This window comes from Megascapheus bottae, chromosome 7, assembly GCF_031878675.1.
Source record: "Megascapheus bottae isolate mThoBot1 chromosome 7, mThoBot2.hap1, whole genome shotgun sequence".
NCBI lineage: Eukaryota > Metazoa > Chordata > Mammalia > Rodentia > Geomyidae > Megascapheus > Megascapheus bottae.
Genome location: NC_143515.1, coordinates 34,007,188 through 34,022,510, shown reverse-complemented (window position 1 = coordinate 34,022,510; position 15,323 = coordinate 34,007,188). Strand labels below are relative to the sequence as shown.

The 15,323-nt window shown below is 40.1% G+C and overlaps 1 protein-coding gene across 1 annotated transcript in view; it reads right to left on the bottom strand.

The window, feature by feature from the left end:
* Positions 1 to 2,114: 2,114 nt before the first annotated feature.
* The window catches only part of Exoc6b (exocyst complex component 6B), a 457,316-nt gene continuing 444,107 nt past the window's right edge, over positions 2,115 to 15,323 (bottom strand). Inside the window, exons 21-22 of the mRNA XM_090336705.1 lie at positions 9,191 to 9,303; positions 2,115 to 4,817 (exon numbers count right to left, since the gene is read on the bottom strand). Coding sequence (XP_090192831.1) covers positions 4,691 to 4,817; positions 9,191 to 9,303 — 240 coding nt within the window. The 3' untranslated portion in view covers positions 2,115 to 4,690. The remainder of the gene's footprint in view (positions 4,818 to 9,190; positions 9,304 to 15,323) is intronic.

Genomic DNA, 15,323 nt, shown 5'->3' with positions numbered 1-15,323 from the left:
GTGAATGAAAACCTGTATGTACAGGTGTATAATATACATACCCACATTTTAAAGGTTTCGGGACCCTGGTTAGGAATTTCTGAGTGCTGGGAAGTAAAAGTATAAGGAAGCACTCAAGTGAGAACTGAGAATGCTCCGGGGATGCTGAGGGGTAAGTTTTCCTCAGAGGACTGGCTTTACTCAGAGAGAGGAGGCTGGCTTGTCCCAGTTTTCTTATATAGAGGTTTGAGGAGCCTGAGGTCCTGACAATCCTGTACTAGCTTTGGGGTAAGGAAGCCTGAAGGCGGGGCAGGTTTGGACACATCTGCCCAATGTTCAGTGGTGGGGTGTTTTAGAACTGGAAGGAGGAGCCCTCTAACAGTGCATATGCTGTGGTTTGGGACTCGCTAAGCATTCAACTCTTCCTGACATTTCACAACATGCCTGTAAATTAGAGACTGACAGCTTACGGTCACTGATGAGGATCCCAAGATTTAAAGAGTTAGCTAATTGTTCCAAGTTATCCAGCACTGCAGTGGCACTGCAGAGATGAAACCTGAGGTTACTCTGGCAGCAGACATAGCTTCAGGAATCAGCCTTGTTACTGAAGACATTCTTTCCAGCCCATCCCATGGTTTCCATGGCAGCCTGAGGAACCAAGCAGGGCTGGCCGCTCAGATATTTCTCATCTAACCATGATTCCAGATATACAGTCTTTCTCCCAGCATATCCTAGGCTTGAGCCAACCTTGCCTTCTAAGGCAAGATCATCTGCATCTCAAATACTCCCGTAATTTAGTACATTTCTTCAAGGCCCAGCTAATGAAACATGCTTTCTCTGTGCTGCCCTCCTTAATCTGGGATGTCTGTTGCTCTTCTACTGAGGTTTAAACAATCTAATCTCTCTGCCTGCTGCAGGCTGGCTTTTCTCTAGATAATATTATATCATTGCATCTTGGCTGGGAATCTTTCCACGCTGGGCTGGAGTTCAAAACATGTTGGATTCCTTATCGCCCAGCCCAATATGCTATGCAGATCAGAAATTTCACAAGTAATTCCTTGTGATGATGATGGTGCCAGTGTCAGTGACACAGACAAGGAAACATAATCCTGTGGCTAGAGATATTTCTAAGGCCACAAGCATGGCTCCTTGTTATATGTGGTAGCAAGGATTCTTCTCCATACCAGACCCTTGCCTGCTCTAGTCCTCAGTCTGGCTGAGTGAGAACACAATATCTGCCATCCGCTGTCTGTTATCAACCAAGGCTATACTGTGTAAAGGGATGAAAATAAAACACCCAGGAGACAACACTGGCTTTTGAAACAAGTATGTAGGCTCTCTTGTTTAATAGCAGTTAAAAGAGGAAAATGTACAAGAAGAACAAACATGCTCTTTCCACAGAGGAGCTATCCTTCGCCGTGCGGCCCATTTGTTGCAGTAGCTTTACTAGTGAGTTTTAGAGGAAAAAGCTCCCTTTACAGCTAAAAATGGACTTTACTAAATCATCCCCATAAATGTAACTTTGTGCAAAATCAAAGGCCATTCCCAACACAATAGTGGAAAGTAATTACAAATTTAGGCAAAGAAAAATGAAGACAAGGAAGAAAGCAGGAAAAGGAGGGAGGGAGAAGGAAGAAAGAAGAGAGAAGAATCAATAGAAACAGACAATCACACAAAGGAAGCTCAGGGAGAGGGGTTCTGAAGTCTGTTCCAGAGCATGCACTCAGAGGCATGTGCCAATACTCTCCCATGTGTAGGACTTGTTGAGCAAGTATAGAGAATCTAGAACAACTTTGAGAATTGGGAGACTGTAAGGCCTATATGCAACGAAATCCCTAGGGAACATTGGAAGCTGTGCATTCCCTTTGCCAAAAGGCACTCTGCTCATTCTAATGTTCAGGTCCTGTTTGTCCTAATTCCAACAGCTTCACCTAGTCTGCCTAAAGAGATTTTCTTATGATGCTAAAACTAAGCAAACTGCTTCTATGATCACTGGTATCTAGTGGGGTCTCAGATTCTTCAGGTACATAGATCTTATTTTCCCAAGAACCTGACCAAAGTTTCATGGTGATCAGAAGACATCCATGTTCACATCCCTTTATTGCTCTATTGAGGCCCTCCAGGGAATTTCTAGGTATATAGGCATTTGAAGCCAGATCTGTGGAGTTTGAGGGGTATAGGCACCAGTCTCCTTAGGTGTTAACTCAGCTATGGGTATACAGATAAAACTAAAAATGTCCTACTTTACTGAGTCAAAAAACATTGAGATTCCTGGACCCTATTTTTTTTTTTTTTTGCCAGTCCTGGGCTTGAGCTCAGGGCCTAAGCACTGTCCTTGGACTTTCTCAAGGCTAGAACTCTACCACTTGAGCCTCAGCACCAATTCCAGATTTTTTTCTATGTATGTGGTACCAAGGAATCAAACCCGGGTTTTTGTGCATGCGAGGCAAGCACTCTACCACTAGGCCAAACTCCTGGCCTTTCTATTTATTTTTAAATCTTCCCTGCTTCCCCAATAGTTCTATCTCTAATACCACTCATAAGCAGCATGTTTTGTTGTTTGTTTTGTTAGAATATAGACAGAATGAGAGAGAAGAGCAGATAACCTCCCCCCACCCACCCTAAAGCACAGCCATATAAGTCTTGCACTTGAATAAGCATTTGTCTTTTGTGAAGACAGTACAGAGCAGCCTCTATTCCTCCACCCCATTCCCTTTTCCTCCACAGTATGGTTCTTTCAGGGTAGAAATTGCGCAGTGTAGTAATAATACCTCAAGAAAGCCTGGAACAAGCTTGAGACTTTTTTTCCATTCTCTCCAGAGCTCGAGCACTGAAAGTGAAGAGATTTACTGAAAAATGAATACTAGTGAAGGAAGGGACATTAGTTCTCAAGCAATAGGAATTCAAGTTAGTGTAATTATTTCTCATCCTTTTCAACAAAATTCATGGTTTGGAGATGCCATCTGGTCTTGCTGCCAAACCCTTGACAAGTTTTAAGTGGTATTGTTGTTCTGGGACTCTCATCCTAAAACTCTGGGACAGAATGAGTCATGGTAAGATTCTACAGGAACACTTTTGTTGTCTTGTTTCTCCAGTGTTGAGGAGGTTGTACAATTGTGTACATGTTCTCTTCCCCAGTAGTTGTCAAGATATGGTAGGATATGATGTGGATAGGAGTAGGAACAAAAAAGGAAGTCCTACTTTCCCCCAAAGCAACTCAGTAGCCAAGAAAGGTATGAGACTTCTGTTGGATGAATCTTTACTCCCAGTAATCCAAGGTGGAAATAATGGTAGCTTTCACTGCTTGCTGAAGCTCATTTAGCTATATTCTTCCCAGTTGCCTTGGTAACATCTTCCTGCAGTGTCTTAGTATGTGGGTTTCTCAGGCTGACCTCACAGGAAAGTCCTTGCATGAAGTTTCAGGAGTCCATCTGTGACAGTGATTATAGCCTCCAACTTAAGTCCAGGTTCCTGAGTGTGGGGGAGAGGATTACAGGCAATTGTTCTCAGAAGAGCCCAAAAGATGGCCTTGGGGCTCTCAGAAAAAGATGGAAGCTTTGAGCTTGAGCAGGAAGCGCTATGTATCCAGCATGTAATTCAGTAAACATTTGTTTGAGCCATAGTTGGCCATCAAACTTCATGGTGGCAGTGGCTTTATTACTCCAGGTAGCTAGTATAGCCACAGCTGAGCCTATGGTGCAGAGCTAGTGCTATTTCCTTTAAAGATGGTGGAAAGAATGCTGTTTTGAAAACAACATTAAGTAGATTTCTCAAAGTGTAAGGGGCTATTTTCAGGCATAGGAGATCCAACTGATTTCAGTGATGTTGCTGGAGGAAACAAGTCTAATACTCTCTGTGAAAACTTATAACTGCTGACCGGTTGAATCAAGTGCTCTCGCCATGACAGAAGGGAATGAGATGAATGAGGAGCCAGAGCTCTGATTCAAATTGGCTTTTGAGATCTACACAAATGCCCTAGGCAGAGTGAGACTCAACACTCCCAGTACGAAAGCAACCTGCAGTTCACCATGGAGTCCAAGTTTGATTGCTTCCCATTCAGCTATGTTAACCCAGAAAAATAAGCAGTAGAGGTCTTGTGTTAAAAAACTGCCACCCTTAGGGGCTGGATTGAACCTGTCCTCTTGACACATGCCCTGCCTGTTCATCACCGAGAGTCAGCAGGCAGAGGAGATGGACATGTAGAATTGTGTGCTGTAATTAGTGTCATTAAGCAGTAATGTTTCCCAGGTCCTTTGGTGACAGGAAAGATCAATTTCCTTATCTATGTGGTGAATGGGGCACCCAAGAGCCGGCAGGATATATTTTGTTATCTTTTTGCTTACTCACCTCACCTTCCCAGCCCAACAACCTTTTCGGTTTATATAATTCCTGGGTCCCAGATTTAAACTCTAGGGCCACAGATGGATGAAAAGTGGTTCACCACATTGAGACTGATGATGCCACCCTCCTAGGATAATACAGACAGTGTTGTAATCACTTCTCCTGAGTCCCTGCCTAGCAACATTTTGTATATTTGCTTATTCTTATGCCTCTTGTACTGTAGGGAAAGGCTATGTGAATACTGTACACGGGTTAATAAAAAAATACATATGCTCTCTTTTGAGGAAGAATGCACAGATGTAGGACCGGCCCTGGCTGGTCCTAGGCCGTGGAACTGCAGCAAGCAACCTCTGCGAGCTTGTGGCAGCCTTCATGAATGGTGGCTGCTGATGAGTCCTCGGAGCTGCCTGGCCACAGTGTCAATCAATTTCTGCTTGTCTCGTTCATTTTTCCGAAACTGGGCAAACACATTGTTCTTGCGGCTAGTATCCTTCATCCTAAACAGAAAAGGGGGGGGGGGAAGAAGGCAAGATATTTGAGGAGGTATTGGAAGGAGAACTTGTAGAAGGTAAGATGGCATGGTGTGTCTTACTCATTACCCAGAATGGAACAGTTGAGAATATTTCTACTGTCAGGCCTGCACTTACCTACTGATTAGGGAATTGTTCCTCTGGCATCTACATCCCTTCTCATTTCAGGTATCATTTGAAAAACAGTGAAGACCAGTTTTACACAGGGGCTAACCTCCTTTATTTTTCACACCTACGTCCCTTTAACCCCTTTTGGTTCCAGGTGTGTGCCTCTTACAGAACGCAGACATGCTGCTGTTCTATGAAGCCAAGAGACTTACAGAATGGCTATGGTCCACTCAAAATTACAGGAGCCTTTTGGGACCTTAAAAATGGTATTTGGAAGGTGAAGTAGAAAAAAATGCTCTTAAAACATGCAGTTCCAAGAGAACATGAATACCTGGCAGCCAGTCTTTTTATTTAACTTTATTAGCTTACATTATACAAAAGGAGATGTCATCTTACCTTTCCACATGTTTATAATATGTTCCAATCATTCTCACCCCCACTATCACTCTCTTGCCACTGTGTCTTTCTGACCAGCCTAGCTGATTACTCTAAGAGTTTGGATAACTATTTTTTTTTTGTCTCAGGGTAAAAACTAATAGGCAGGAAAGACAGCAGCCTTTCCTTTGGCAAGGCCATCCTCTTTATTTGACAAATCGGGGTTTTAAACAGGAAGTCTTTGAGTTCTTTGTATTCTCAAATCTTTGACTTTTCAATCATGCTAAACTTCACAGATGATATATTCCTAGAGCAAAAATAATGGGCAATTCTGGCCAATAGTGTTGTCAGATAGAAAGTCCTAACCAGGGGCCGGGAGTTTGGCCTAGTGGTACAGTGCTTGTATAGCATGCACGAAGACCCAGGTTCGATTCCTTGGTACCACATACGTAGCAAAAAGCCAGAAGTAGTGCTGTATTTCAAGTGGTAGAGCTCTAGCCTTGAGAAAATCCAGGGATAGTGCTCAGGCCCTGAGCCCAAGCCCAGGACTGGCCAAAAATAGAAAGTCCTAACCAGGAGCATGGATTAAGAAAGTCAAGATTAGACTGAGGTAGTCATTGAACTTGCAAGTCTAACTAAGCCACTGTGACAGAATCCAATAAACTTATTCCTATAACATATTCCCATAGAGGTGACACTGCCTAAAAAGAAGTGTACTTTTTACCTGAGTTATGTAAGTGTAACCCCCCATGTATATCGTCTTTATAATAATAAAAGCATTTTAAAAAAGAAGGCTCATAACTCTTTCATCTATTGGCAATGGCTAACTGCAAGCCAGATCTACAGCTATCTCTAGTGTTAGGAGAATTAGGAAGAGTATGTAGACCAGTTTGTTTCTAGACTAGGATACACCAATCTTTACTATCCGCCCTCAGAGCTGGGCTAGCTCTCTGACTTCTCTGCTTTCTGGGCTATATCAACAAGCTAGAAAAAGGAAGGGGAGGAACCTGGTGTTGGGTATAAAGGACTCTAAGATATATTTCCAGAGGTCTATGGCCAAACTTAGGTCTCCCTCATTCCCCTCTATGGGCTGGCTTTTGCACAGTGACAGCTTACCAGCTAAGCACAAGAACAGAGATCCCATGCAGGCATTTATATGGTATGTATGGCATATATACATGTCTGTGAGCACATGTGTGTGCACACACACCATCAACATATATATATACACAAATATTAGAATATATATATGTATACATTCCATAAAGGTATTCAAATGACAAGGTGGTTCTGATGATGGGAACCACAGCTATATGGCTGTGGTTGACTGTAACAGCCAAAACTAACTGACATTGTTCTCCCTGGTCTAAGCTCAAAGTAATTTCTTCAGGCTGGAATTACTCATCAAACACAGAGCCACCACCCACATGTGCAGGCTTGTACTTGGCTGGGAAGAAGGAAGAGAGTTGACCAGGCTTGGTTGAAAAGAAGCATAAGGGTCCTCATGACATTTTGTTTTGTAGAGTTGTTTGTAGAACTGGCTCTATTTTAGATTATCCCAGAGAAGGATTCCTTTTCCTTTGTTGGGTATGCTACTCATCTTAATAACACAAAACAAACAGAAAGAGGAAATGAAGAAAAACACTTTCTGTATTCACAGGACATGCAGTTTAATGCCCGCTTCAGTTGTTAACTTTATGACTCCCTGAAGCAGTGCAGGGACAGACATCTAGAGCTGGCTGTTAGCTCTCATAGGGAGGCTCTGTACTATGTAGGAGAAAGTAAGAAGGCAGTTTTTAAGTCCCAGAGCCTAGGAGTTCTTGGCCATTAAGGCCTAGAATTTGAATTCAACACTATGAAAATAAACTAAAATGCCCCGAGGCTGTTGGTGGAAAGCTGGTTCATACCCAGGAATGTTCTCAAACCAAAAGTGAACCTCCTACCTCCTATCCCTTTGTGCAAGTTCAGGATTCTGTTCTATTCTAGCTATGGCACCTCTCGATGGCACAGGGCCCTCCTTTTTGTGCTGAAATGTTTTCAGCAAGTATTTGTGTCTTCTTATGACTACCTTGTTAAGATGGTTCAACTTGAAAAGAAGAGACTGTCAAGCTTAAGTGATACAGCTTAGGTGAGGAAGCAGGAATGGGTCAGGTAAATCCCTACGAGGCTGGAAGATATGGATTTTAGTGATGTGTATTAGCCTTTTCCCTAATGTGTTGAGAATGAAGCTGTTAAACCCTGTGATTGCTAGGGCTAAACACATCACTTTGTTATAGGCTGGTCAGGTCAATTATTTTAGCCTAGTGAGCCAGAACTTTCTGGACCTATAGACTCTCAGGAAAAAAGAGGTAAAGCACTCCCAAGAGAAGTAATTGAAGTAATCTCAGAGGCCATTTAGAACATTTGGGCACCAACTCAAAGGTTAACATGAGAACACTGGGATTAGGAATTGGCTCTAGTGAGTAATCTTCATGGAGTTGTTGACTGTAGATCCCAGAGCCACTGGCCTCACCACTTCCAAGAAGGAAGCACATGGATGAGCAGTTTCTCTTCTGTCAGGGCTGAATTTCGGGCTCCAAACCAGTATGCCAGAAAGCTGAGTTGGAATACTCCTTTACCTGGTGTTGATAGGGAAAAATCCCTGCCACCACCACTCCCAGCCCCACAGGAATTGGTGAGTCAAGGGTCACTCTCAGGAGGAGGCATCCAGCCAGTTGGCACCAGGCTGGTTTAGTAGATTAGTTTGTCAGGATGAAGGCAACTTACAGGATAGGGATTTTAATGTAGTCATTAGTGTCAGTGAGGAAACTAGAAGGACTTGCCTCGAAGTGGTAGAAAAGGCCCAAGTAAATCATATACTTACTCTCTAGAGATCCTAGAAAGGAAAGTTATTGGGAGAGAGAATCACGGGAAAGAACGTTAAAATAGAAGCAACAGTCTTTGATATGAGTCTACCTCTTAGCTCCAATCACATTTCCCTGTGTCTGGTTTACCCTCCATAGCCTATGCTCCATCTCTATTTTCTTTCCCTCTGTCATAGTGCATAGTAAGAAGGACTCCTTCTGACCCTCCTGAAGGAGAAAGACTTCCTTCAGATCCCATAGATTCTAGGTCTTGCCTTCCTAGGATTTGAGGAAGCTTGACTAGCCATACTTGTGGACTTTCTACATTGCCTAGTCATTCCAAATGCAAGAGAAAGCAATCCTTTTACATAGGTGTTGGTTTCTGGCCTTCCAGCTCTCACCTAGGTTAGCAAAAGCTAGAGCCAGGATGTAATATATAGCAGATTCCAGCTTCTAGGTGATACATTGGTTGGCTCTGAGATGTTCTAGAGTGGAGTGACCCAAGTCTGGAGAGACTATGCAAAGCAACCTTTGCTGTCCAGTGACCATTTTTAGGCAAGAATCAGACACCTCCAACATAGCATTGTTGGGGCAATCAGTATGACGAAATTCACTCTGGCAGTAAGGACTTTGGGCAGATGGAAGTATCAATCACTCTCAGGAATTCTCTGCTCTGAGACTACTCTGTGGTGTTGCCCTGCCTATCATATCACAAACAGCAGAGCAGCCTTAGTCAGCTTATGGAGATGGCTTGATCTCAACTAAACCATCCCTTTTTTCTTTTGTCTTCTTTAGCTACCCAGTTAGGCTAACCCATTATGCTGACACAAGAAACAAGAAAAGGAAGAATTGCCTGTTAAGAGCAAGAACTGAAATGGCTGATAGGACCCACGGTAACTTTAAGAACAAGGATGTATTTCAAGGTATCAGCAGTGGGAACATTTTCTTTTTATACTTTCTACTCCACCTCCAACTCCCCAGCCCCCAACACCAACCACTGGGAGAGGTACTCACTTCTCAAGTAGGGTCAGAGCCGTTACTGGATTTACCCGGAGGTATTTGCAGTTGGGCTGCCCATAGTCAGCAAGGTAGGTTGACCAGTCCCATTGAATGAAGAGATCCAAGAGCTGTAAAACAGTCAAATCTCCATGTCAGAGATGAGTCACAGACCCTCGATAGTTAGTCAGTTTGACTGTATACATATGCATATGTCCTTGTATGTGTTTTTATATATGTTTACATTTTAGGTCTATCTCCCAGATATGAGAGAAGATATGTGCCCAGTGTCTCTCTAAACTTGGCTTATTTTATAAAATATGATTTTCCAGGTCATCTATTTCACCATAAATGATGTAATATTAATATTCCTGATGGATGAGCAAAGTTAATCACATATAAACATAATCACATATCCATACATGTATATACACACATATGTATTATCACATTCACTTGGTCTATTTGTTGGTTGTAAACACATAGGTTGTTTCCATAACTTCACTATGTGACTAATGCTACAGTGAATATGGGTATGCAGGTGGCTTTATTGTACCCTGATTTACGTTCTTTTGGATAAAATGCATAAGAATAGTATTCCTGAATTATAGGCTATTTTTATTTTTTTTTGAGGAATTTATTTTTTAATGTTTTATTGTCAGGGTAATGTATAGATGGGTTACAGTTACATTTGCCAAGTGGTAGGTACGTTACTTCTCACACATTGATACCCCTTCTTTTTGAGGAATTTCTACACTGACTTTCACAGTGGTTGTTCTAATTCAGCTTCCCACCAAAAATGTATTAGGACTCCTTTTTCCTTGCATTCTCACCAGCATTTGTTGTGGTTGATATTCTTAATGAAGTGAGAAGAAATCTCTGTGCTATTTTAATTTGAATTTCCTTTATAGCTAAGCAGGCCAAGCATTTCTTCACATATTTATTGGTCATCTATACTTCTGAGAAATGTCTGTTAAGCTTCCTTGTCCATTTGATAATCATTTTTTAAATACATTGAGAATTGTGACTCATTATTGTATCCTCTGCCTTCACTTTTTCCTTTAGTTTAGTTTTTTCCATATATTTTTATTGTAATTAATAGAAGGGTTACATTATATTCACCAGATAGAAGGTGCATTACTTTACAAACATTGATACCCTTTCTCATGTCATGGTCCCCAATTCCCTCTTTCCTCCCCCCCACCCCCGCTCATCTTGGTTTCTCCCCTTCCCTATCCAATTTCAAATAACCAATTAAGCATTTATAAAATATATCAGATAACAAGGTGAAATGTTGTAACAATATGAGATAACCAAGGGACAGCAAAAGAGATGAGAGATAACATAGTACATTAAGGACACCTTTAGTTTAGTTTTTTTTTTGTCTTTTTTTTAATTGTAATTAGTAAAAGGGTTACATGATATTTGCCAGATAGAAGGTGCATTAATTCACATACCTTTAGTTTAGTTTTATCTGAAGCTTTTTCCAAATGTTCATGTTATACATTCTGGTCTGATAATCTTTTCAGTGTCACATCTGGAAGTGTATAATATCCATCTATCTATCATAGATGATGTTGATTTTGATTACTTCATCATCAAGATGTTGTCTGTATAGTAGTAAGAACTCGGGGAAACTTACTAGTTGCAAATCAGCTTCCTGGTATTCATTTTGTTAAACAGTCTGTTAACTGTTTAAAGGACTTATACCATGGAAACCCATCCCTGCAGATACCCTAGTCAGTTCGATAGTATATGTACGTGATCTTTTTGGCTACATAGAAATACAGTATTTGCGATTAAAATCTCTCCTTATATTAGGCATATAAGGATTTTTGCTGGATACCAACTTTTCAGTAATAGTTACTAACTTATGATATTCTATAGTCTGTTCACATTCATCTGTTATCATTCATTCTACTGTAAGACATGTGAAAGGGTATCAATGTATGTGAATTAATGCACCTTCTATCTGGCAAATATCATGTAACCCTTTTACTAATTACAATAAAAAATAATAATAGTAAAAATACAAAGAAAAGAAAGTGCTCTTCTCCCCTACAAATGTATTTATACATGCATTACTGGTTTGGACTCATAGATGCCCACTACTTTTTTTCTCCGTTATGGGACTTGAACTCTGGGTCTGGGCTCTCTCTCTGAGTTTTTTAGCTTAAGGCTACTGCTCTATCACTTTGGGCCACAGCAGCACTTTTGTATTCCCAATCTTTTTATGGTTTATACTCATTACTATGCCTACTGTTCTGGTACTCAAATTGACCCATATTTGGCAGGTAGGAATCCTTTTATTAGGATAGCTTCCTGGCATAATAAAGAACTCATCATGCATTTATTCTGCCCAGCTCTGCAGCTAGCTATTTCTCTGAGTAGATTCTTCTAGCAGTATGTTATTGGAGTGTCTTTGTTCACTACTATTGGGTGATAGTTTGCAGGGAGCATAGTCCTTTTAGCAGACAGAGCTTGGAAAAATATACATATGAATACACATTCAAATACATATATCTTAAAAGTCATGAGTCCATCCAGGTGCCAGTGGCTCATGCCTCTAATCCTAGCTACTGTTGAAGGCTGAGACCAGAAGGACATCAGTTTGAGGCCAGCCTTGGCCTAAAAAAATAAATCCATGAGTCTTCATCTCAATGGAAGAAACTCGGTATGCTGGCATGAGCCAGTTATCTCAGTCATGGTTTCAGAATTGTTTGCACATACCACTATAAAAGCCCCCACTCCCTAATAACACAATGCTACAAAAAATCAGTTCAAGGGAGATGAATGTGGCCTAGTAATAGAGTGTTTGCCTACAATGCACAAAACTGTGAGTTCAATTACTCGATATTATATACACAGAAAAAGCAGAGTGTTAGGCTTGAAAAAGCTCAAGGACAGTGCCCAGGCCCCAAGTTCAAGCCCTAGGACTGGCAAAAAAATCAATTCAAGATCCATTCACAATTCTCCCTCTGAAGGGGAAGATCATATATGTACTAAACAGTGTTTGCAAATTACTTGGATCAGTCCTCCACTTTGTGAATATTGGCAGTGGTAGTGATTGTGCTGGTTTTCTAGCAGCTAGGGACAATCCTGTAAACCATCTTATGGTGCAAAGGCAGTTCCTACAACAAAGAATTTTCTGGCTCAAAGGTACTGAGGTTCAAAGGTTAAATGACCCTAGACTGAGTTTATTTAATCTTCATACAAATATCACAGAAGGGTTATTATGCCATCCCAATGCATCACACCACAAAGAAAAGGCTATGTCTCCAGTTGCTAGTGATCTTACCTTCAGCCATTTGGTTCAGATAATAGTTGATGGGATTTCTTCATGGCAAAGTCATTATTTTCCTCTTTGTAATTAATATATTTCTTAGTGGAGGTATTGTTTCAGATTACACAAACATCCTGTTTCTCCTTAAACTTCTGCAAGCCAATTTTAGTATCTATGAATGGACCTTGTCTGCAACAATATTTACTGTGGTGTCTGACCACAGTATTTTCTATTTCCCTCATTCTGTAGTCATTAATTCAAATTCTTCTGCGAGGAAAACCACTGTTCCTTCTCCATTTATCTAATTATTTATATCAGTATCATCTTCTGGATATTTATTTTATTTCCTGGTTCTAGTCCAATACAATCATTATTTGCTTTGTTTTCAAGTTACTCCAACTTGGTCATTATGAATTCCTTAAGATAGAATCTCTTTTGTATTTCTGACCCGCTTCTATTCTTCTTATTTTTAAAGTATATTCTTCCTTTATGGTACAAGAAGATGCTCTGATTTCATCTTTCATCTTCCTTTGTCCAAGATTTGGAATCAATAATTTATCAAGGTGTCTTGGTTCTTTTTATTAGACAACAATATTTGGAAAACAAGGGTGCCAGGGGTTCACATCTGTAACCCTAGGTACTCAGGAACCTAAGATCTGAGAATCCTAGTCTGGAACAGACAGATCCAAGAGTTTTTATTACCAATTAATCAGCAAAAAGCTGGAATGGGAGTGTGGCTCAAGTATGAGAATGCCAGCCTTCAGTGAAAAAGCTAAGTAAGAATGTGAGGTAGTAAGTACCAGAACAAGCATGAACTCATGTATGCACACACATAAGAAAATAGGATCTTGGCCCTTAGCATGCTCGTTTGTACTGGTTATTTACTGCATTCAGGTCCTCCAAATATTATGATCTAGTTGACTTATTTGTTGACTCCTAGAGTAAAGTAGTTTCTGAGTTGCTAACTCTAATCACTTCAAGATATGAAATTATTAACTATTAACTATTCTTTCATTACCTTTATAGATTCTAGGCAAAATATGGTTCTTTCTCACCCCCTTGCAGACAATCTAGTTTCAACCTATCTGCCTTTCATTCCTTTTGCACAAATCAGTGGACACACATGACTTTTTTCCCCTCATACTTTCCCTTTCTCACTTGAAGGGCATCCTATAGCTACGCTTTTGCACTTTTCCCACATAATAGCATATCTTATAATTCTCCATCTAGAAGGTTATTCATTAGTGATCATATTCTCAATTTATTTATATAAATGTGGCTTTTTGTGGTGGTACTGGAGTTTAAATTCTGAATCATGCATTTACTAGGCACACATTCTATTGCCATAATAAAATTGCTGAGTAATTTTCTTAAATGAATAGATAAATCAAGAAATTTGTAGAAAATTACCTCTGTCCTATGTAGATCATGATTACAAATTATAACACAATTATTTTATGACAGGCATAGGAAAAAAGTTAATAAATCAAGAAATATCCTTATATCCTGGATACGTGTAGAGTGAGCTACAAACACAGCAGCCTAAGAAAGACTCAATGCCAGATGACTTCTTTAGACCCTTAGTACAAGTTGATATGAATTCTAAGACCAATATTTAAAGAAAACTGCAACTCTGAATTTCATTTTCCAATTTTGGAACTAACCAATGATTAATAGAGGCATTAGATGATAAGTGGTTCGGAACCAGAAGATCCTTTCTGTTTGGTTGTCTTCCCTTCACAAACTCCACATTTTCAAAGCGCTTTTCCTCTCAAAGACTGTGCTAATTCCCCAGAAGGCTATCATTTCAGTTCACGCAGCCATCTCAATTACTTTAAATGTCTTTTTTTCTTTTAACTTTATTTACTAATTATATTTTATGCATAATTTTAATGATACAAAATGTTTAATGTTCATTTTGGAAGCAATTTAAATAAATCTGACAGGAAGGGTTAATGGGCACGACATCAGTCCTCGAGTCTTTCACAAGTTCAAAGCAAGGAAAAAATCAGAAACTCAAAAAATTTATTGTTAGATGAATGGATCATGAAGATGTGATACACACATACACACACACACACGTGCGTACGTGCACACACACACACACACACACACACACACACACACACACACCATGGAATTCTATGTTGCCATCAGAAAGAACGACATTGCCCCACTTGTAAGGAAATGAAAAAAAAATCTTATTCATTGAGGTAAACCAGACCCAAAGAAACATAGGCTCCATGGTTTCCCTCATTTGTAACAGTTAGTACATGTCTCCTAGCAGAAGATCATAATAGCTCAAAAGCTATGTACATATGGCTATATAGGATGAGGCTAAGAGAAATGAACTCCAGGATATGGAAACAAGAGGTTTATCTTTGTGATTGTTATTCTTAATATACTATGTGAAGCTCTTTCTTTTCTCTTCTTCTCCCTTTATGGTTTATCTCATGTTGTTGCTCTGTCTGAAAAAGGGAAGGTATGGGAAAACAAGATGAGTGGGAGGGGTCTGAGGAAAGAAAGTGGTTGAAAAACATGGGAAGGGGTAACAATGTTTTAGAAGTAATATACCCACTACCTGATGAATGTAACTATAACCCCTCTGTACATCACCCTGACAATAAAATTTAAAAAAATTTGCTGTTCCACTCTTCTAAAAAATATAAGCATAATTTAGACTAACAAAGAAGAGGATGGAGAATTTTAAGCAAATAGACCAGTGGAAGCCAAGAAGCAGAAATCGGAGCAGCTAAGTGTGCCCAAATGAAAAAGAAAAAAGACATTTCTTTTTTTTCTTTTTGCCAGTCCTGGGCCTTGAACTCAGGGCTTGGGCACTGTCCTTGGGCTCTTGGGGTTTCTCAAGGC